This window comes from Acartia tonsa, chromosome 15 (genome assembly GCF_053477335.1).
Source record: "Acartia tonsa isolate MP-2025a chromosome 15, ASM5347733v1, whole genome shotgun sequence".
In the NCBI taxonomy this organism is placed as follows: domain Eukaryota; kingdom Metazoa; phylum Arthropoda; class Copepoda; order Calanoida; family Acartiidae; genus Acartia; species Acartia tonsa.
Genome location: NC_137274.1, coordinates 1,968,533 through 1,990,185, shown reverse-complemented (window position 1 = coordinate 1,990,185; position 21,653 = coordinate 1,968,533). Strand labels below are relative to the sequence as shown.

The 21,653-nt window shown below is 36.5% G+C and overlaps 1 protein-coding gene across 1 annotated transcript in view; it reads right to left on the bottom strand.

Moving 5' to 3' along the window:
• The window catches only part of LOC145306806 (uncharacterized), a 36,842-nt gene that overhangs the window by 2,378 nt on the left and 12,811 nt on the right, over nt 1-21,653 (bottom strand). The window contains exons 11-29 of the mRNA XM_080149100.1: nt 19,788-19,889; nt 19,412-19,477; nt 17,947-18,004; nt 16,484-16,580; nt 16,231-16,365; nt 8,909-8,946; nt 8,230-8,263; nt 8,059-8,098; nt 7,579-7,674; nt 5,551-5,649; nt 5,297-5,389; nt 4,437-4,532; nt 2,366-2,464; nt 2,096-2,194; nt 1,821-1,919; nt 1,551-1,649; nt 1,276-1,374; nt 1,006-1,104; nt 133-231 (exon numbers count right to left, since the gene is read on the bottom strand). Of these exons, the coding sequence (XP_080005226.1) occupies nt 133-231; nt 1,006-1,104; nt 1,276-1,374; nt 1,551-1,649; nt 1,821-1,919; nt 2,096-2,194; nt 2,366-2,464; nt 4,437-4,532; nt 5,297-5,389; nt 5,551-5,649; nt 7,579-7,674; nt 8,059-8,098; nt 8,230-8,263; nt 8,909-8,946; nt 16,231-16,365; nt 16,484-16,580; nt 17,947-18,004; nt 19,412-19,477; nt 19,788-19,889 (1,647 nt within the window). The remainder of the gene's footprint in view (nt 1-132; nt 232-1,005; nt 1,105-1,275; nt 1,375-1,550; nt 1,650-1,820; nt 1,920-2,095; nt 2,195-2,365; nt 2,465-4,436; nt 4,533-5,296; nt 5,390-5,550; nt 5,650-7,578; nt 7,675-8,058; nt 8,099-8,229; nt 8,264-8,908; nt 8,947-16,230; nt 16,366-16,483; nt 16,581-17,946; nt 18,005-19,411; nt 19,478-19,787; nt 19,890-21,653) is intronic.

Here is a 21,653-nt window from a genome sequence, read left to right as displayed (position 1 = left end):
TTCTTTGTTTGACCATTTAATTACAGATCAAAATATTTTTTTATTTAATGAAATTTTAAGATTTAGATAGACAGACACATAATACTATATAAGAATAATCAAATTATATTTATATATATTAATTAAGCTTACCACGTCCTCTAAGTATTTCTGCTACTTTAGCTTTTCTGGTTTTCATTCCTTCAGACTCCCATCCAGGTTTTTCAAGGGCCTGATCTAGAGCTGTTTCACCTAGAAATTTGATAATTTATTAGAAATGTAAATGATATGACTGTAGATCAAATCTTGCAATACAAATGGGGCATTAAAGAATAAAAGTCAAGAAGATGAATATTGAATCTAAATAGTATAAAGTCTATTTATGGCTCTCCTTTACTGGGAGCTTCTTATAGGTTTTCATAAAGTATAAAGGAAATATCTCTCTCAGAGGTGTGTACTAGGGTTTAAAGGGGGATAATCATTTAGAATATATTTTAGAAAATAAAGATTTTTAAATTGAAGGGTGAAGGAAACAAAATAAGACAGAACAACTTATATCAAACAGGGAACATGCACATTTTTTTTGGGAACTGAGGTGTTAAGAGGACCCTCCCCCCAAACAAATTAAAAATGCAGAAAGGGGTGTGACTTTTCAGAGTTAAGTTTATAAGGAAAAGCGCATCACAATTTGGCAAGGAAATGAAAAATGTAAGTTAAAGAGATTTGGTAAATAATTTTTTACCCTGTAAAAGAGGGTTTGTGATTGTTTTATATTCATAATCATGGATGTTATTTCCACCCTCCCAAGGATATAGATAGATAGATAGATAGATAGATAGATAGATAGATAGATAGATAGATAGATAGATAGATAGATAGATAGATAGATAGATAGATAGATAGATAGATAGATAGATAGATAGATAGATAGATAGATAGATAGATAGATAGATAGATAGATAGATAGATAGATAGATAGATATATGTGATGGAAATATATTATTATAATAATATTATGTAACTAACCATATTTATTCTTGGCATTGATATTAGCTTGATGATCTAATAAGACCTGCACAACATCAGTGTGTCCATACCATGCTGCATTCATAAGACTTGTCCATCCTAGATATAAATATATTAGATTTATTATACATTGTGTAGTTTAGAGTAGAATTATAGATACACAGGGAGCTATATATAGAATAGTATAATATTGTAATATATGTATAGTAAGATAGATAGATAGATATATATGATGGAAATATAGTATTATAATAATATTATGTAACTAACCACTATTAGCCTTGGCGTAGATATCAGCTCCATGTTGTATTAAGAGCTTCACAACTTCATAGTGTCCTTTCTCTGCTGCATACATAAGACTTGTCCTTCCTAGATATAAATATATTAGATTTATTATATATTGTTTAGTTTAGAGTAGAATTAGAGATACACAGAGAGCTATATATAGAATAGTATAATTTTGTAATATATGTATAGTGAGATAGATATAGATATAAATATATATGATGGAAATATATTATTATAATAATATTAATGTAACTAACCAGAATTAGCCTTGGCGTTGAAGTCAGCTTGATGATCTAATAAGAGCTTCACAACATCAGTATGTCCACTCCCTGCTGCCCAGATGAGACTGGTATATCCTAGATATAAATATATTATATTTATTATATATTGTGTAGTTTAGAGTAGAATTATAGATACATAGGGAGTTATATATAGAAAAGTATAATTTTGTAATATAAGTATAGTAAGATAGATAGATAGATATATGTGATGGAAACATAGAATTATAATAATATTATGTAACTAACCAGCATTATTCTTGGCGTTGATGTCAGCTCCATGTTCTAATAAGAGATTCACAACTTCATAGTGTCCCTTCCTTGCTGCATACATAAGACTTGTCCATCCTAGATATAAATATATTAGATTTATTATATATTGTTTAGTTTAGAGTAGAATTAGAGATACACAGAGAGCTATATATAGAATAGTATAATTTTGTAATATATGTATAGTGAGATAGATATAGATATAAATATATATGATGGAAATATATTATTATAATAATATTAATGTAACTAACCAGAATTAGCCTTGGCATTGACAGAAGCTCTATGTTGTAATAAGAGCTTCACAACATCAGTGTGTCCATCCCATGCTGCATACATAAGACTTGTACATCCTAGATATAAATATATTAGATTTATTATGTATGGTGAAGTTTAGAGTAGAATTATAGATACATAGGGAGTTATATATAGAAGAGTATAATTTTGTAATATATGTATAGTAAGATAGATAGATAGATATATGTGATGGAAACATAGAATTATAATAATATTATGTAACTAACCAGCATTATTCTTGGCGTTGATGTCAGCTCCATGTTCTAATAGGAGCTGCACAACTTCATAGTGTCCTTTCTCTGCTGCCCAGATAAGACTTGTATATTCTAGATATAAATATATTAGATTTATTATATTTTGTAATTTAGAGTAGAATTATAGATACACAGAGAAATAGAAAAGTAATAAGTATATATTGGTGGATAAGTTGGGTAAATTAACTAACCATGATTATTTGTAGCTTTTATCTCAAAGTTTTCAGTTAATTTTGTTGTTACCTCAATGTACTTCAAACATTTACCCCCCCCCCCTCTACCTACTAATATTTCAAAATTAAATTGAAAAAAAGAAGATTAGCCATAACTCTTGTATTATATGTCTGCAGAGGATTCCTAAAACTGAAGGGCCTACAACTGTGGTGCTCTAACCATCAGGGAGTAAGGGAGGGGACAATGGGCAATTAATTCAATTTAAGAGCGTTCGCTGAAAAGCAATGAAAACCAGATTTATCAAGAAAATATTACCAAAATTGTAAAGGGATTATGGTAACCTAATTTAGAACAAAATTAGTCCTAAGAAAAAAATCATTTACTTGAAAATTAAATTATCAATACATCACAATGTAGTAAACATTCTGTAATTAATAACTTGAAAAATCTTGTTTAGAACTACCTAAACCCTTCTCATATATTTTTAACTGACACATAAAGTCAAGCGGTTCTTAGATTAATTTATACATAAATATCACAGTAGAGTTTCTATACATGAAATGACATTTTCTTGGGAAAAAATATTTGTTAAAACCAGCCATTAATAACAAATTTTTCTGTCTGCATATTCAAAAATAGCTCAGCTAGTTAGCGAGGCATTGATGCGCAAGTACCCAAAGTCAGCCAAAATCTGCTGTATTTGTGCACATTCCCTTTAAGCCAGTACCCAAAGTCTGAGAATCCTAAAAATTAAATATTTAATCAATTGTCCCCTCCCTTACTCCCTGCCTAACCATGCAGGGCTAACCAATACAAACTTACCAAACAGCAGACCAAAAATAAAAAAAAACTAACTCAAAACTAATTCCCTCTCTTATATTCAATTACATAAAAATGGTGGGATTAAGTGCTCAAGAGGCAGTTTAGGGAAACATCTGTAATTTAAGACAATTAAATTAATTGCTTATAACTGCACTGTTACTTAAAGGGACTGTGAACGAGAAAGTTTCTCATCAAATTATCAAATCTTAACATCATCTCATCCATATAATCTCAAAGATAGGGCAAAACTGTCTCTTATTTCCTTAAAAACGGCTTTTTCCGCCGATTTTTATCATTTCTTAGATTGGGGAAAAAATTTCTGGACTATAAAAATGTGCAGTTAATTGTCTTTTTTTCCTTCTATAGCAACAACTAAGCTTTTTGACATAGTTCTCTATTTTTTCTAACAGTTATGCTGCCTTTTAACCTAATCCTTGCTTTAAACTAATGTATAGTTACTTAGAAATTGATAAAAGTGCAATATTTCTTAATAAACAGTCAGATGAAAATGTAAACTAATTCTCCTAAGTGGGTTATTTATTGTCCAACACAATAAAAAGGTATATCATTATTTTAAATAACCTCTGAGAATCAACCCTTTGTAGACAGTGAGGTATTTTTTTGTCAATAATATGAATTTAAAATAGATCTTTATTACCTAATTACTATGTTATTAAAAAACTAATTTGCAATTTTATATCATAAAAGCCTTAAAATGAAGTAAATTGTTTCAACTAAACATGACAAGTTAAATATCCCTACAAACATTATGAGAAAAAAAACGTTTAGATTTTCCCTGTTTTTTCCTTTTTTCCTCCCAAAATACCAAAAAGTCAAGTCATTATTCCTGCATGTTTTTGTTAATAGGACGTTTTTGGTTGATCAGTGTAGTGAAATGGGCTTAGACAATGCAATGTTAAGATTTGATAATCAGATGAAAAATTTTTACGTTCACACTCCCTTTAAATGTAAAGACTGGGTAAAACAATGATATTGATGAAGGATGATTGGACGTGCAGATAATGATTTAGAGATAAAAATTACTTACCTTCTTTATCCTTTAAATTCACATCTGCACCATTGGATATATAATACTTTACTTTCTCCAATAGTCCTGCCTTTAATGCATCAAGAAGAAGATTTCCTAGATAAATTAATCTTTTGTGAAATATAAATCTAACTATCTATAAATAAGAATGTATAAGAACATTAATAACAACATAATTTTTTTTAGAATTAAAATTAGTGAAGGGGAGTAGTAATTTTTTTATTGTTTGTTTACTCTTTAGACAAGTCAGTCAAGGATGTACTTGGTACCCTTAAATGGTCAGGATACCATATAAATTATGGATGGGATATAAAACCAAATCCTTAAACCTCCATTTATTCCTATTGTATTTCAAAAAGAATATAAATTGGATTATGATAAAAGTTCTTATCAAAAGATCTATTTTGCTAATTTTCTTTCTTGCAATGTAAACACAAATTTGTATTATATACATTATATTTATCATTTTTTCTGTTAACCTGCTTCATCTAGCTTTTTCTATAATAGATAGATAGATAGATAGATAGATAGATAGATAGATAGATAGATAGATAGATAGATAGATAGATAGATAGATAGATAGATAGATAGATAGATAGATAGATAGATAGATAGATAGATAGATAGATAGATAGATAGATAGATAGATAGATAGATAGATAGATAGATAGATAGATAGATAGATAGATAGATAGATAGATAGATAGATAGATAGATAGATAGATAGATAGATAGATAGATAGATAGATAGATAAATAGATAGATAGATAGATAGATAGATAGATAGATAGATAGATAGATAGATAGATAGATAGATAGATAGATAGATAGAAATTAAGTATAATAATTTGATAACTAACCATTATACTCCATGATATCAGCTCCATGTTCTAATAAGACCTGCACAACATCATGGTGTCCGCTCCATGCTGCATACATAAGACTTGTATATCCTAGATAAATATATTAGATTTATTATACATTGTGTAGTTTAGAATAGATTTATAGATACACAGAGAAATATATATAGAATAGTATAATATTGTAATATATGTATAGATAGATGGATATATATGATGGAAATATAGTGTTATAATAATATTATGTAACTAACCACTATTATCCTTGGCGTTGATGTCAGCTTGATGATCTAATAAGAGCTTCACAACATCATAGTGTCCACCCCATGCTGCCAACATAAGACTTGTATATCCTAGATATGAATATATTAGATTTATCATATGTTGTGTAGTTTAGAATAGATTTATAGATACACAGAGAAATAGAAAAGTAATAAGTATATATTGGTGGATAAGTTGGGTAAATTAACTAACCATGATTATTTGTAGCTTTTATCTCAAAGTTTTCAGTTAATTTTGTTGTTACCTCAATGTACTTCAAACATTTACCCCCCCCCCCTCTACCTACTAATATTTCAAAATTAAATTGAAAAATGAAGGTTAGCCATAACTCTTGTATTATATGTCTACAGAGGATTCCTAAAACTGAAGGGCCTACAACTGTGGTGCCCTAACCATCAGGGAGTAAGGGAGGGGACAATGGGCAATTAATTCAATTTAAGAGCGTTCGCTGAAAAGCAATGAAAACCAGATTTATCAAGAAAATATTACCAAAATTGTAAAGGGATTATGGTAACCTAATTTAGAACAATATTAGTTCTAAGAAAAAAATCATTTACTTGAAAATTAAATTATCAATACATCACAATGTAGTAAACATTCTGTAATTAATAACTTGAAAAATCTTGTTTAGAACTACCTAAACCCTTCTCATATGTTTTTAACTGACACATAAAGTCAAGCGGTTCTTAGATCAATTTATACATAAATATTACAGTAGAGTTATTATACATGAAATGACATTTTCTTGGGAAAAAATATTTGTTAAAACCAGCCATTAATAACAAATTTTTCTGTCTGCATATTCAAAACTAGCTCAGCTAGTTAGCAAGGCATTGATGCACAGGTACCCAAAGTCAGCCAAAATCTGTATGTATTTGGATTTTCCATTGGATGTAGATAGTTTTAGGCACCTTAACTGTCCAAGTTGGTCAATTTGGAGCAATATTAGAGAGATTTAGATGAAGATACTTGTAATTTTCTCTAAAATAACTAATATTATATTTCAACTTTTTGCTGTGTAAAAGAAGATTTTACAACAAAACTTTGAAATAAGATATATCAAAAAGTATTAGAGCTAGAAAAATGTTAGAGACCTTTTTAGAAAGCTCCAATATCTGTCATTTCAACTGTAATGTGAGCGAATTTGCATGATAAAAATGAAAGGCAAAATAAGACAATAAAGCAGGTTAGGTGAAGGTAGTCTAAAAATAAAAGTAAAAATTTGATCACCAAAAGTAATTTTAAAATTTTCTACTATGGGAAGCTACTAACTCAATTTAGGGAAAGCATGTTCTGAAACCACCATGAGGTCCCAGTACATCCTGTGTAAACCGTTTCTGCGGGGGGTTTTTTCTTACCTAACACGTCTTCGGGTGGGGTGTGCCTTGCTTTAAACTAATGTATAGTTACTTAGAAATTGATAAAAGTGCAATATTTCTTTATAAACAGTCAGATGAAAATGTAAACTAATTCTCCTAAGTGGGTTATTTATTGTCCAACACAATAAAAAGGTATATCATTATTCTAAATAACCTCTGAGAATCAACCCTTTGTAGACAGTGAGGTATTTTTTTGTCAATAATATGAATTTAAAATAGATCTTTATTACCTAATTACTATGTTATTAAAAAACTAATTCGCATTTTTATATCACAAAAGCCTTAACATGAAGTAAATTGTTTCAACTATACATGACAAGTTAAATATCCCTACAAACATTATGAGAAACAAAAACGTTCAGATTTTCCCTGTTTTTTCCTTTTTTCCTCCCAAAATACCATAAAGTCAAGTCATTATTCCTGCATGTTTTTGTTAATAGGACGTTTTTGGTTGATCAGTGTAGTGAAATGGGCTTAGACAATGCAATGTTAAGATTTGATAATCAGATGAAAAATTTTTACGTTCACACTCCCTTTAAATGTAAAGACTGGGTAAAACAATGATATTGATGAAGGATGATTGGACGTGCAGATAATGATTTAGAGATAAAAATTACTTACCTTCTTTATCCTTTAAATTCACATCTGCACCATTGGATATATAATACTTTACTTTCTCCAATAGTCCTGCCATTGATGCATCAAGAAGAAGATTTCCTACATAAATTAATCTTTTGTGAAATATAAATCTAACTGTCTATAAATAAGAATGTATAAGAACATTAATAACAACATAAATTTTTTTAGAATTAAAATTAGTGAAGGGGAGTAGTAATTTTTTTTATTGTTTGTTTACTCTTTAGACAAGTCAGGCAAGGATGTACTTGGTACCCTTAAATGGTCAGGATACCATATAAATTATGGATGGGATATAAAACCAAATACTTAAACCTCCATTTATTCCTATTGTATTTCAAAAAGAATATAAATTGGATTATGATAAAAGTTCTTATCAAAAGATCTATTTTGCTAATTTTCTTTCTTGCAATGTAAACACAAATTTGTATTATATACATTATATTTATCATTTTTTCTGTTAACCTGCTTTATCTAGCTTTTTCTTGTATTCCTTATACTTCTCCTGAAATTTTATAATTAGTAGTAAATCATTCCTATCTTAATTTCAAAAGTAAATTTTATCATCAACATTAGGGCTTCTTATAAATTTTTTTTCAGTAAAATAATTTCATTAAAAAATAAAGTAAATCTTACATTCATCTCATCAGTCACATTACACTCATAGGCTCTAAATTAAAAACATAAGATAAAATTATAAAAAAGAAATATGACTCAGAAAAAAATATAAATTTTTTTCTTTTTTTCTTTTTCAAAAATTTCTTTTAAACTTTTTTTATCATGGGTACAAAATTGACTATATGTCAGTAAACATGTGGGGGTCTAGAATCCCAAGCAAAACCAAGCCCCCTTTAGTCATAAGTCAGTCAAAGTTATATTTTGCTTCTTCAACCTTTTATTTAACAAACTTTGTTTCATTATAATTTTCTTATTCTTAATTGAACCTAGAACAACTTTTGCAGAATTCTTTAGGTAAATTTATAATATAAATTTCAGCAGCATCTTCTGTACTATGTAGCTGCCAGCCACTGCTGTTTCTCCAAAATTATAAAATAAAAGTTCTTTTTGTGGCAATATTTGTTGATATTATTCCATTAGAAAAATATAATGAATATATTGACGGTTATCCCTAGATTCTATAAAGGCAGAAAAATTGTTGACATAAATCAATCAAATGATCAATTTGAAGCTACTTTAAAATTAGTAACTAAATTATCAAAATTTTAAGCTTAAAAAAAAGCTCACTGACCACTTAATAACACTTTAAAAAAATAGTCTTAAGATGTTTTATTAACAACACTTTTAAAAAATATACCTCGAAATCTCAACCACATCCACTGGAGATAATTGGCTCTGAAAATAGGCTTGTTTAATATTTAAACCAAATTAAGGGATATTTCACAAATAACTGTTCTTGGGTAAGATTTAACTATTATTAGACAAGTGATAACTTCTACTTCCTGACTACAAAGGCCACGGATACTAGGGTAATTCTACAATATTTGACAAGAAAATATCTCTAGTAAAGAACCACGTACATCTTAATTTTGGAACATTTATTTTCTCTTAAAAGCATAGAATAGTTAATATTATAGGTTTTTTCTCACTTATTTTTTGTGTAGATTCGATATTTGAAGCCAGATTAAATAGAGGATTTGTAGTTTTTGAGATATTTGACCTATTAAGAAGCCCCTTAATAAAAAAAATATAAATACCAAGAAAGCCACTAAAAATAATACCAAGAATATAGGCTTGATGTAAAAATTATAAAGTTAATGTTATCAATTAAAGAAATAATAGTTATAATTTGGTTTACTTTACAATAAGCTTTTGCTACCTGATATTGGGTATAAACTTCCTCAATATCAGAATTACAGTAAAGTATAAGTCTAATAACAGTTCATCAGTACAAAACTTTTTTGAGAAACAGCATAAGTCACCCCTTTTTTCTTGAATCTCCAATATTCCTATTGATCTCCTCTCTTTCTCCTTCTACACCATATACGAAAAAATGGCACACCTTGACTATGTCTCAGTATGCAAAGGATGTTGAGGACTTTCAATGCATCATATATAGAAAAGTGGCACAACTCAAGTCTGTATTGCATCTATGAGGCATGCAAACTCACAAAATAGGAGCTTATTTTACAATTAGAGGCCGATTGTTAGGTCTAGTGTAGAAAAATAGTTGAATTTATATGAACAATACTGAGAACCCTTAAAGGATAGAAGCTTTGTCCTTTAAATACTTGGGATAACTTTAATCTTCAACATCCTTTCCATACTTAGACATAGGCAAGGTATGCCATTTTTTCGTATATGGTGTAGAAGGAGAAAGCGAGGAGATCAACAGGAATATTGGAGATTCAAGAAAAAAGGGGTGACATATGCTGTTTCTCAAAAAGTTTTGTACTGATGAACTGTTATTTGACTTATATTTTACTGTAATTCTGATATTGAGGATGTTTAAACCCAATATCAGGTAGCAAAAGCTTATTGTAAAGTAAACCAAATTATAACTATTATTTCTTTAATTGATACCATTAACTTTATAATTTTTACATCAAGCCTATATTCTTGGTATTATTTTAAGTGGCTTTCTTGGTATTTATATTTTTTTATTAAGGGGCTTCTTAATAGGTCAAATATCTCAAAAACTACATATCCTCTATTTAATCTGGCTTCAAATATCAAATCTACACAAAAAATAAGTTAGAAAAAACCTATAATATTAACTATTCTATGCTTTTAAGAGAAAATAAATGTTCCAAAATTAAGATGTACGTGGTTCTTTATAATAAACAATAATGTTAAGATTTTCCATGTTTTTCCATTTTCCTTCTAAAAATGCCACAAATCCAGAAATAAATCATATTTTTGATAATTAGATATTTTTGGTTGATAAGTATTGCTAAAGGTTTTATAATCAGATGATAATGGCATATCAACAAAGAATATTCATAACTAGCGGCTATTACCCACCTAGAGGCCTCTAGGGGCACTTGAAGAGGGGAGATTTGGAGTTATTGATAGATGAACTAAATCGCGGCATTCGCAACGCCAATGTGAAACGCGTTATGATGGGTCATGAGATCGCCTCGGTACCTGAGTACACGAGGCGAGCCATGTTCACCGTGACCATGATCACCAAGCAGCTGAAGGAGGGTGTGTGCCTAGTGGATGCCACCGACGGGCTCATGGGATCGGCCAGCGTCCAGTTGCCCCAGTACGATGAGTCGGAGCCAATGGAGATTGGCGCCTTGGCTCCGGGTCTCCACCAGATGGGGAAGGTTGCACCAGACGACAAGATTCCAGGCCGCTGCTACCACTGCCATGGGAAGGGCCACCGAATCAGAGATTGTCCTACGCCTATGGAGGTCAGCCTAGAAGAGCGACGCACCCAGCCACGCCGTGACCGTCCTGCCAAATGTGAACGTTGCCATTACGCAGGCCATACGGCAGCCGAGTGCAAGGCTGACTGGGACCAGGTAGCCGGCAGGAGACGTGTAGCTGACAAGGGCGCTCACTCAGGGAAGCCCAGCCGGGTAGCCAACATGGAAGGGAGCGCGCCCCCAGCAACACTCCAGCAAGCAGCCGCCCCCAGCGCGGCGGGCCAATCAGAAGGAATGCCGCAGTTTGGGACTATCCCAGCCAGGATCAACGTGCTGGGAGGAGCGGCTGAACCCAACCGGGTTGGCCTGGGCTTCAGCCTCAACCACTTGGGACCGGAGTTCGTGCAGCCAACCAACATTGCGGAGCCAGAAGTCCTGCGGCCTCAACCATTCAGCCTCAACATGATGGGGCCTGCCAGACCGAGTCCCCCCAGCAAGAGCGAAGGGGCGCTACCTAGCGCCACCGAGACAGTGTACGGGGAGGCCCTGGCGGCCGCCGAGCGGGAGAGGCGAGAGGCGCTAGCCAGCGCATCTGAGTCGATGTATGGGGCGCCATCCGGCGTCGCCACCTGGGAAGGACGAGAGGTGCGACCCCGCACCCCCAAGCTGATGTCTGGGGCGGCAACCGCCGCCGCCACCTGTGAAGACTGGGGGGTGCTATCCAGCGCCCCCACACTGATGCCTGGGGCGACAACCGTCGCGGCCACCGAGATACCTGGACCCTGGAAAGAGCCTGCAGCCTCAGACGGAGGGGTGACATCCGTCACCCCCAGTCAGCCAGCAGGGAGAGTCCAGCTATCCATCATCCAGAGCCCCCTGCCAGCAGAGAGAGTCCAGCTGTCTACCACCCTCAACTGAGCAAGGATAAGTTAAAATTGACAAATGCATTGTATCCAAAATATTGTGACCCTCCAGCCTTGCCTGTGCCTCCTGCACCAGAGGCTGGGGAGATTGAGATTTGGGGTTATCAGGACTTGCCTGTGCCACATGCACCTGAGTTCCTAGGGCAGGGGAGGGATGTAATACAGGGCAAGCCTGTGCCACACGCACTCCAGCCCCATGCCACTGGGCATGCCATGGATGAGGGAAGGGCCAACTTGGGGCTAGGGGAGCCGACGCCCAGACAGGCGCCCGTCGCCTGTCAGTCTGTCATTGGGGAGGGCATCGGGACGCCCCGGGCGTCCAAAGATAACACTCAATGGAAATTTATATCTAGCCAGGAGCAGTCCAGCAGTGTCCAGCCCCAGGAAGCAGTTGTGGCCAAAGCCGAGGATCCCCAGATGCGTGCGCGAGGACGATGGCTGTCTGGCAGATTCTCCCATTGGTGGATGGTTCTGTGGGGCCTATTGCTAGCAGCTGTGTGGCCTACAACTAGCTATGTCTTAGTAGGGTGGGACTGTGCCAACCCCACCCATGTCACCGCCTACAACAAGGAGCAGATGTGTAGCAAGGAGCCGCTACACCAGGAGGTGCCCTTGGGCCATGAGGTACATGTCCTGCAGCAAGTCACGATTCGGGAGACCACGGGATATAGCTGTCAACTCACAGTGTCCCAGTGGACATTTAGGTGTGGAGTCTGGGGCCACCTGAAGGTGACCTCGGTCCCCACCCTCATGCCGCCAACCAAGATTGACCCAGAAACGTGCCGGGACCTGGCCCGGAGCCGAGTCTACACCCTGCCAGGCAAGACCCAGCCATTGACGTTCCAGCTGAACCACCCTCTGTTCTTTACCCTCGCTATGGTAGGCGCATTGGTCAACAGCCCCGAGGGGGTGGGTTGTGAAGGGGAGGACGTCCATTTTGAAGGCCAGCTGTACCGAAATGAATTAGTGCTCCAGGAGCGACGGCTGCTGGTCAAGGAAGAGACCTACGTAGTTGAGAACGGACGGGTGGAGTCCCAGTCTGACCACCTGACCCTAGAGTGTCCCCATTCCGAGCTGTCCTGTATCACTGGAGAGGCCACATATGTGTGGGACCACCTGGGAAGAGATTGCCCCTTGAGGCTGATCCGCAGCCTCCAGCCCAGCCTGGTGATGGATGCGTTCCTGGTTGACCATCAGGCCCAATTCTTCATCAACATGACTACCCCCACCTCAATAGTGAACTGCGACTTTGAGGCCCATGCCACCAACCACCCAGCATTGTTCGTGGCAGCCGACCAGAGTATCGGCCAGGGACGTGGATGTCCCCCTCCAGGCCCAGATACACGCGGGTTACATCGGATTTACCCTGGAAACTCGAATGAGAAGCGCAGCAGCAGAAGAAGTAGCGGCCAATTGCTGGAAGCTCCAGCAGCTAGACCCGGCCCATCCGGTGCGTGTCCAGGGGAGCACGTTCTCTATTTTGAGGGGAGATGTATTGCTCCAGCTTACCTGCCAACGTAGTAAGTACGTGGTAAGGGAGAGCAAGGAATGTTGGGACAAGGTGCCGGTGGAGCCCACAGGATTTGTAGATGCCGTGACAAAGGTGTATAGCAGCAACGCCACCAAGATTCCCTGCTCCTCCACCTACCCCCTAACCGTACACGCCAAGGAAGGATGGATAGAGCTAACTCCTGCACCTAAGAAGAGGCCGCCCCCGCTGGATACACCCAAGCAGCTGCTGACTGAGCCCTTGGATGACTTTAGCTTGGGAGGATTGTATTCCCAGGCCGAGCTGAATGACTGGCAGCAGCTACTAGCGTTCCCGGCGTATAAGGCCGCCATGCTGACCGGCCTGTCGTATGGCTCATGCATCCAGCAAGGCAGCTGTTCAGCCACCGGAGACCATGGGATCGTGTCCTACAATATTGACCGACTGGCGGAGGAAGGGGAGGAAACCCTGGATGTCTGGGCTGGGTTCAGACAGGCTATTCATGAGTGGGGAGATGGCGCAGCCATACTGTGTCTGCTGCTGTTGATCCTCAAGCTGCTGGGAGACTTAACCATCATCTCCCTGGCAGCTGCACAAGGAGGTGTACGAGCCGCCCTGAACGCGATGTCACAAGTATTCCTGTATCACCCAACCTTGTATCGTAAGGCCTTGGCCAGGGCCAGGCTCACCCATGCCAAGTCCCGGGACTTTTCAGTGGACTGGGATGCCATTCCTATTGGCCGGGAAGCAGCCGAGGAGATGGTATCCATGAAATCAGCCGATAGTGGAAATGACCGCCCAGGCAGGCCTGGGCCACACTCTGGAAAGCCCCGCGGCCCCTCGGGAGGCCAGGCTGTCGCCCAGACAGTCAACCTGGTAGCCAGTGCCCCAGCTGCTGCCAACACCAATCAGAATGCCCCGTTGCTGACCGGTCCCGCAGTGGCTGCGCCCCATGCCAACCTGACACCCGCTGGCGCCGAGCTACGTGCCCAACAAAAGCCAGCCTCTACCTTCTACCCCACGTTGGGGGCCCATCAGCCCTGAAAATCACCACTAGGATTCCATTGAATCATTATCTCTTGTACATAATAGCCCCTAATGAGCGGGCCGAAGGCCTCAACCACTGTCGGAAGTCTGGCAGGAAAACCCCCTCCCAGCCTTCCGAGGGGAGAGTTGTGGTATTCGGCAGCCGTGAGCCATGTTCTATGGCAACCCTGACCTTGGTTTGGAGAAGGGCCGAGGGCCCTCCCCCGAGTACTGGGGAAGGGGTCAGCCGACCCCTCCCTATGCTTTAAAATTAATGATAGATTTTGACAGCCTTATTATGGTTAAGCTGTATTGTTTGGTTCCCCCACCCTTTCCAGGGATGGGGGATCATTATTGCCCAATCTGATTATTGTATATGTATTTATATTGATTCTGCTTTATGATTACTTATTCCAATCTGTGTATTTATTGTTTGTTGTATATAACTTTAGTAAACCTTAGACCCTGAATAAAGGAACATCTGAATAGACTCTGTTTATTATTTAGTGATTGCTAGAGAAGCGTAGCTTCTCTATAATATACGTGTCCACGTCTGTTCGCACTGCCGTAGTCATTTGAACTCGGGTGTCTGCCATTTAACCTAGGTGGATACCACACTTACTACACTCTTTCATAAAAGCGTTTGGGGAAAACTTAAGTAAAAATTTTATTAGTTTTTGATGATATTTAGGGTATTTTAGATCTAAAAACAATAAAATTGAGTATTTAAAATATTTTCCTCTAAAGCACCTATACAAAAACGTTTGTAAGCCCAGACTACAAGTGTCTGCATACAATAGAAGTCAAGAATAATAAAGGAATACTCTTTAAAAGGGTTTTAAAATACTTAAGCATTAAATTACAAAATAACACATGGGAAATATTCAAAGGGTGATGTTGATGTCAAATAATAATTGTTAACTGCTGCAAAATTTTCAAGTTAAGAATATGGGTTATTATTGTTTAAGCCTTGGATTTGTTTTCATAGTGTTCTTTGTTTAAAACTTATTAAATCTATTGTGAAATTTAAAAAAAAAACGAGTGTTAATGTATAATGTGTTTTGTACATTTTGTTTAGTTGAAAACTTAATCGCAGTAAAATAAATAATAGAAGATTAAAGTTTTAAAGGTTTTTAAAATTATATTGAAAATTTTGATCTTCAAAATTAAAAAACTCATCTAAGGCGGTATAGATCAAAAAATATCTAAAGCTTTTTTCAGATGGCGGAAAATTGTCTAAATGTGTCGATTAAATTTTTTGTTTATAAAAAAACATAGAAAAAAGCAAAATTTTAAAAATTTAACCTCATTTTAGAAATCTGCATAAAAAATTTCTCAACTATATTGTACAAACATACAAGCAGGAATAAGGGATAAGGGATTTGTAGAAGATTTCCTAGGTCCTTTGTTGACCTTTTAAACAGAAGTCATAAGACCACATTTAATAAAATTGTTTCTCTAAAATTGATTGACATCTGTTTTGAGTGTTAATTCAGCAAAAAAACTTTGATATGACTATCATATTTATAAATATTTTTACTTGCATTTTTATTTTAATTCAATTTTTTGCTATTTAAAGGTAAAAGCCATTCAAAGGTAACCTATTTTATTTTAGCTCTATCATCACTGGGAAAGGGTTAATACAAAATTAAGTCAAACTTTAGTTTAAACTTTGAAAAATATAACCTTAAAGTTCTTAGTTAGGTAGAAAATATTTTGTTTGCCTCCCTCCCCCCCCCCCACAAGGTAATTAGAAATGAAAAATAAATGGAGACATTTACATCCTTAATATATAAGAGTATAAAAAAACTATTGTTTCAAATGATTGTTTTAGATATATTTGTTAAGAGTTAAATTATTTACTTACTGGATATTCATTCAGCAGCAATCCACTTTCATTGAAATATGTTTTGAAGGGTTCTTTTACTTTTATACACACATTGCCATCAGAGCACCCTTTTGTCTCAGGATAATGGGTTACTGAGAAGTAATCATATGGGGTCTAAAAAGATATAATTTTGTTTCAGCAATATCAAATAGATAAAATAATAGAAGCAACTAGTTTTAAAACATATCTTAAAACAATACAAATTTTTAATCTCAAGTCTTATTAAAAGGACCTGGTGTGTCTCTCCATGAGTTTCATTTTTTACTGACATTGCTGAATTTTTTATAACTAATTCATGTTTTATTTCAACATACTGATCACGGTCAGGTCTAAAAATAAATAATATTTGCAAATTGAAATCATTTCAATCACAAATTCTATGTCGCTGGAATTTAATATCTATTCTTATTCAAATAATTTGCCAAATTATTCATAAAAATATGCTTAAAATAGATTAAAAGCTTATTGTCACAGCTTTAATATGCATTGTTAAATATATCTTTAGAATGGACAATTTTGGATCGTAGCTTTACAAAATATGTCCCAAATGATTGCTGCACCTTGGAAGTATTCAGAAATAATAATAGTTCAATTCTTAATGGCTAATCAAATTCTACCTAAAGATTAAAGTATCTATTTTTCTGAATTTATCTAAGACATTAGTTATTTCCTTTAAGGTTAATAAAACTGTTATACTCTTGCAAAGATGTTATTTGAAATTTTGGACAACACATTTCATATTTTCTGCTGCCTTCACTTCCCCTCTCTCACACTACCTCTCCCTTAACCCTTAACGGTCGGGGGGGGGGGCGTTGAACGCCCCCCCATCCGGTTTTTTCTATCTCATTTTCTGTGTGTGAAAGATAAAGAGCCCAAACTGCTTGACTTTTTAAGTATGGGTATGACACACAACTGAGAGTTGGAATTTTTTGAATATCTCCATCCTGGCGGGCACAGGATGCCAGCAAACCTGGCAGGGTCATCCAGGTAAAGAGCAAAAATATTTTTTTGACTAAAACAAAGCATTTTATCATACCAAAATACTAAAAAATCCTCTAGTAGTACATCCTTATATGAAATACAGGTGTTCAAGTCACTTTCAGGTTCCAGCTATGATCCTGCAGGTCCTGATCCTCCAGGTCTCCAGAAATCTTTAAAAGGCTCCTGTGGCCGCAATTTTTGACTTAGAGACTTCAAATTTTAAACTTAAGCTTTTCTTACATGTCTACATAACGTATTAAAATTTCATGAAGATCCGCCGCCGTTTTCCCGCCGACCGCCGACTGCGGCGGCTGGCAGCTGCCAAGTACAGCTGCGGCCGCTGAAATTTATATTTTGATATTTCTAATGTAAAATTTAAAGAAAATATGTAAACATTTTCTGGGAAAAAATTTTTCTTCTAGCTTCAAAAATAAGAAAATTACAGCCGTTTGAAATTTTTAAATAAAAAAAGACCTAAAAACAAAGGTTGTTAAATAAAAGGGTGAAGGAAGCGAAAATTGACTTAGACTTATAAAAGGTCGGAAATTCATTATCAAACAGGGGACTTGCACAAGAAAATTTAGCCCTCTAGCTGTAATAGGAACTGAGATAATTAGGGGGGGCGTTGAACGCCCCCCCCCCGACCGATTAAGGTGCGGCAAGGGGCCCGACTGTAAAGGGTTAATAAACGGTTATTTTTTTGCTTTTAATAACCTGTTTTGTTCATGTATAAGACCAAATAGATGGGCAATCTCATGAAGAACTGTTGTTCCTAATAATATATTTTGTTATAAAAATTTTTTTTTAAACTACTATTATTCTATTAGAACTTTTTAATAAGTTAAATTTTTTACAAATCTACAGTGGAAAAAGTTTAAAAATTGCTAGTGTTCTAAAGACTACAAATGTAGGAATTCCAAACGTCAGAGTGAACAAATGAAGTCCTAAGCGTTGGAGTTGGACAAATGTTGGAGTGGACAAATGTATTTTTATTTCAAACATCAGAATGGACATTTTGATAGTAAAATGCAGGAGTGTCTATTATATTTTTTTTAAAGTTTTAACATTATTTGTTCAGGTATTTCTACACAGGTCAGTTTAGGCTAAGATAAGAATATACAAATAAGCCCCCCGCAGGCTAATTTAGCCCTCCCTCTTTCTTGGCTCCTGTTACAGATAGAGACATGAAATTTTTTCTGGTGGTTCATGTGCGTTTAAAAGAAAATTACTTTTTGTAGGCATAGCGGCCTGACCGCTCCTTGGCCACTTTTAAGAGGCCAGCTGAAAAATATTAAAACAGCCGTAGAGCGACCAATTATAAAGCTAGGATAACCATATTTTAGGTAGAACTTTTATTTTCAATAACAAAAAAATTACTTTTTCAACCATTGGCAAAAAACAGCAAATAATGGAAACCGCCATTTTTGGCTGTTATGACAGTAAACCGGCGGTCGGCAGCGCCAATTAATATTTTTATCTGTTTCTTATCACAATATAAGACTAGATAAAAATTTTTGCTGGTCTAGAGCTGTTTTGAAATTTTGGTAGCTGGCAGCTTAAAAACGGCAAAATTACAAAATCCTTCAAAAATCGGACAAGGAGTGGTCAAACGGTCATTCAAATCAGTGGTTAGGGAGATCTTAATTGAGAAACAAACAAATATTGCTACATTGTTAAGAATAAAAAGCCACTAGAAAAGACTTTAGAAGGCTTATGACCTAAGATTTCCATTTATAGTTTAAAATGTTGATAAAAATTGTTTTAAGGGGTTGTACCATCCCCCCAAAGTCAAATGACCATGCCAACCACTGCTCTTTAGACCAATTTTTGACCAATTTCTAGTTGCGAGATCTTAATGGGACAGGCATCAAGCTCATTGCCATAGCTTTCATTTGTGATGATAATATTTTGAAAAAAAGTTATTAGAAGAATTTTTTTTAGGAAGATGAAAAAAATTACTGGAATTCCCCCTCTATACCCTATTTTCCAATAATAAAATAAAAATTCTGTTTGAAAGATTGATGTTTGACTGAATTAGAAGTTGTAAAGGCATTATGTCATTAAATTCAGTTTGATCAAATATCAATACATTGAGTAATAAGATATAATATCTTAGAGAGATTTTTTGAAGGAAAATAAGATACTTGCTATTAAACATTAAATGAAACATAAGAATTACCATTGTTTTCAAAGCATTGTGCATCACCAAGATTTAATATAGGTGGACCTCTTTCTACTTTAGATCCTGAAAATGGCAAAACAAATTTACACTTTTAATCATTCTGCTCTGAAGCCCCTATATACAAGTCTTGCTTTTAATATTGATTTTATCTATGTACATTTTTGATAATAAAATTTGTTATCATATTTTATTAAAGTTAGACAAAAAATTTCTGGTTCTCAACAAAGTGGAGATTAAGCAATTCCCCCCCCCCCCCCCCAATAAAGGTTTATATTTGGATAAGACCGTTTAGTGTTAAGTTTTTTAAACTATAAAACTAGTTATTTTTTTATAATTTATTTGTTTTCAGCATGTCTAACTACATGAGAATTACCTATAGTTGCCCGGCATGAATATCTCATCCAGTTTGTAACTTCTAATTCTTGTTCTAGATTTAATTTTGAATTCAGGTCTAGATCAATAAATCTCATACATCCTAAAGTAAGAGGTAAGATGAATTAATGTTGATAATGATATTTGTAATTTATTCTAGACCTTAATAAAAAAAACAGTTTTGTTAATTAGATAACTCCTACTCTTTATAATTTGGCTGTTTAGGAATTAATTTCTATTTAAAGTGTTTATGAATCTCCTGTGGTTTTATCATAATTAATTTACAGTCACTATTTACTATCCTAAGCATAAAAATTATATTTAATAAGATCTTTATGAACATATGTCATTTCAAGGCCAAAAAATCTAATTTGTAAATGTGACAATTAATGCCTAAGCCTAAATAATCAAACAAATATCTCTTATTTACAACACCAAAAGCCCAAATAATAAATCAGATTTGTAGACCTTATGTGGTAGGCGGCTCACGGACAAGCCCTTTCCAGAGTATGCGATGCTCTGTGTTTACCAAATAACACCCCGACGCTAATCCCAGCTTATCACAATTCTGCCCAGCCCCTTTCTGGCCATTGTCTACACATCAGAGACGGCGGTCAACTTGGACACCGCTGATAATGGGAGGGGCGCTGCCCCTCTCCCCTTCATGCCCCCAGCAACCTACCCTTTTCCGGGAGACGTCTACCTTAGCCCCTACGGGAGCCTACCACTCTACTGCTCACCTGGATGGGGCTTCTCCCCATCTCCCCCACACCCTTCTCTACCTAACCCATTTATAATCTATTTTGTATATAAACTAGTAACTTTGTTGTATATGCATTCAGTTCAAATATATCTTGTAGTACTTTATTGATAGAATCCTTAAGGCTAGGGGCTCTTTTGAATCGAACTTGCTCAGTAGGGTTGAACTGCTTCACCCCTACCACAATTTGGTGTCAGCGTGTTTCAATCGAGCCCCGTTAAAATAGCCGATTCTATCTCTGGCCGAGAGATTGGACCCTTTTGCAAGTAAGGGGACAGTCAACTGACAACCTTAGAAGCACTCCTGGCCGAGAGATTGGACCCTTTGGAAAGTAAGGGGACAGTCAACTGACATCCAACAAGACTTCAAGAAGCCAACTGACAAGAGAGACGGCCTTTTTAGGCAACTTGCGGGTAAATTTTTGCCTGCTGAACGCACCACAGACAACCTGATTCTAGGGCTCAAAGAACCAAAGATCTAGACACAACTGTAACTGAAAGCCTCGTTCCCGAGCAGTTACACTAGCTGACACGAGGGCACGAGTAGGCCAGACCCATGAGACAGAGTGCTGAGTAGCTGGTCTCCCCCCGAGAATCTACGAGACCAGGCGGGCCTCCAGAACTGCGGAGAAATCTAACGTAGAATCGTGCGTTAGACGGCTGAAACATGCCCACTGACTGGCTGAAACATGCCCACTGACTGGCCGAAGCAGGCCAAATAACTGTAGACGGCTGAAACATGCCCACTGACTGGCTGAAACATGCCAAATGACTGGCCGAAGCAGGCCAAATAGCTGCGAAATGGCAACGTGTCGGCTGGACAGCACCCCGACACGAGTAAGCCCAGACCCCGAGACGGACAGCTGATTAGCTGGTCCCCCTGAGCAGGCAATGTGTGGCTGGGAAGCTCCAGCACACAAGTAAGGCCTACCCCCTGCGACGGACAGCAGGACACGCACCCACGGCGCCTGCAGGACAAGTATTCCCTGCCGCCACTGCTTCTAGATCGACCGTGTAGCTGGGACAAGCCCCAGGACACGTACCCACGGCGCTTGCAGGACGAGTGTTCCCTGCCGCCACTGCTTCCAGATCCACCTGTGTAGCTGGA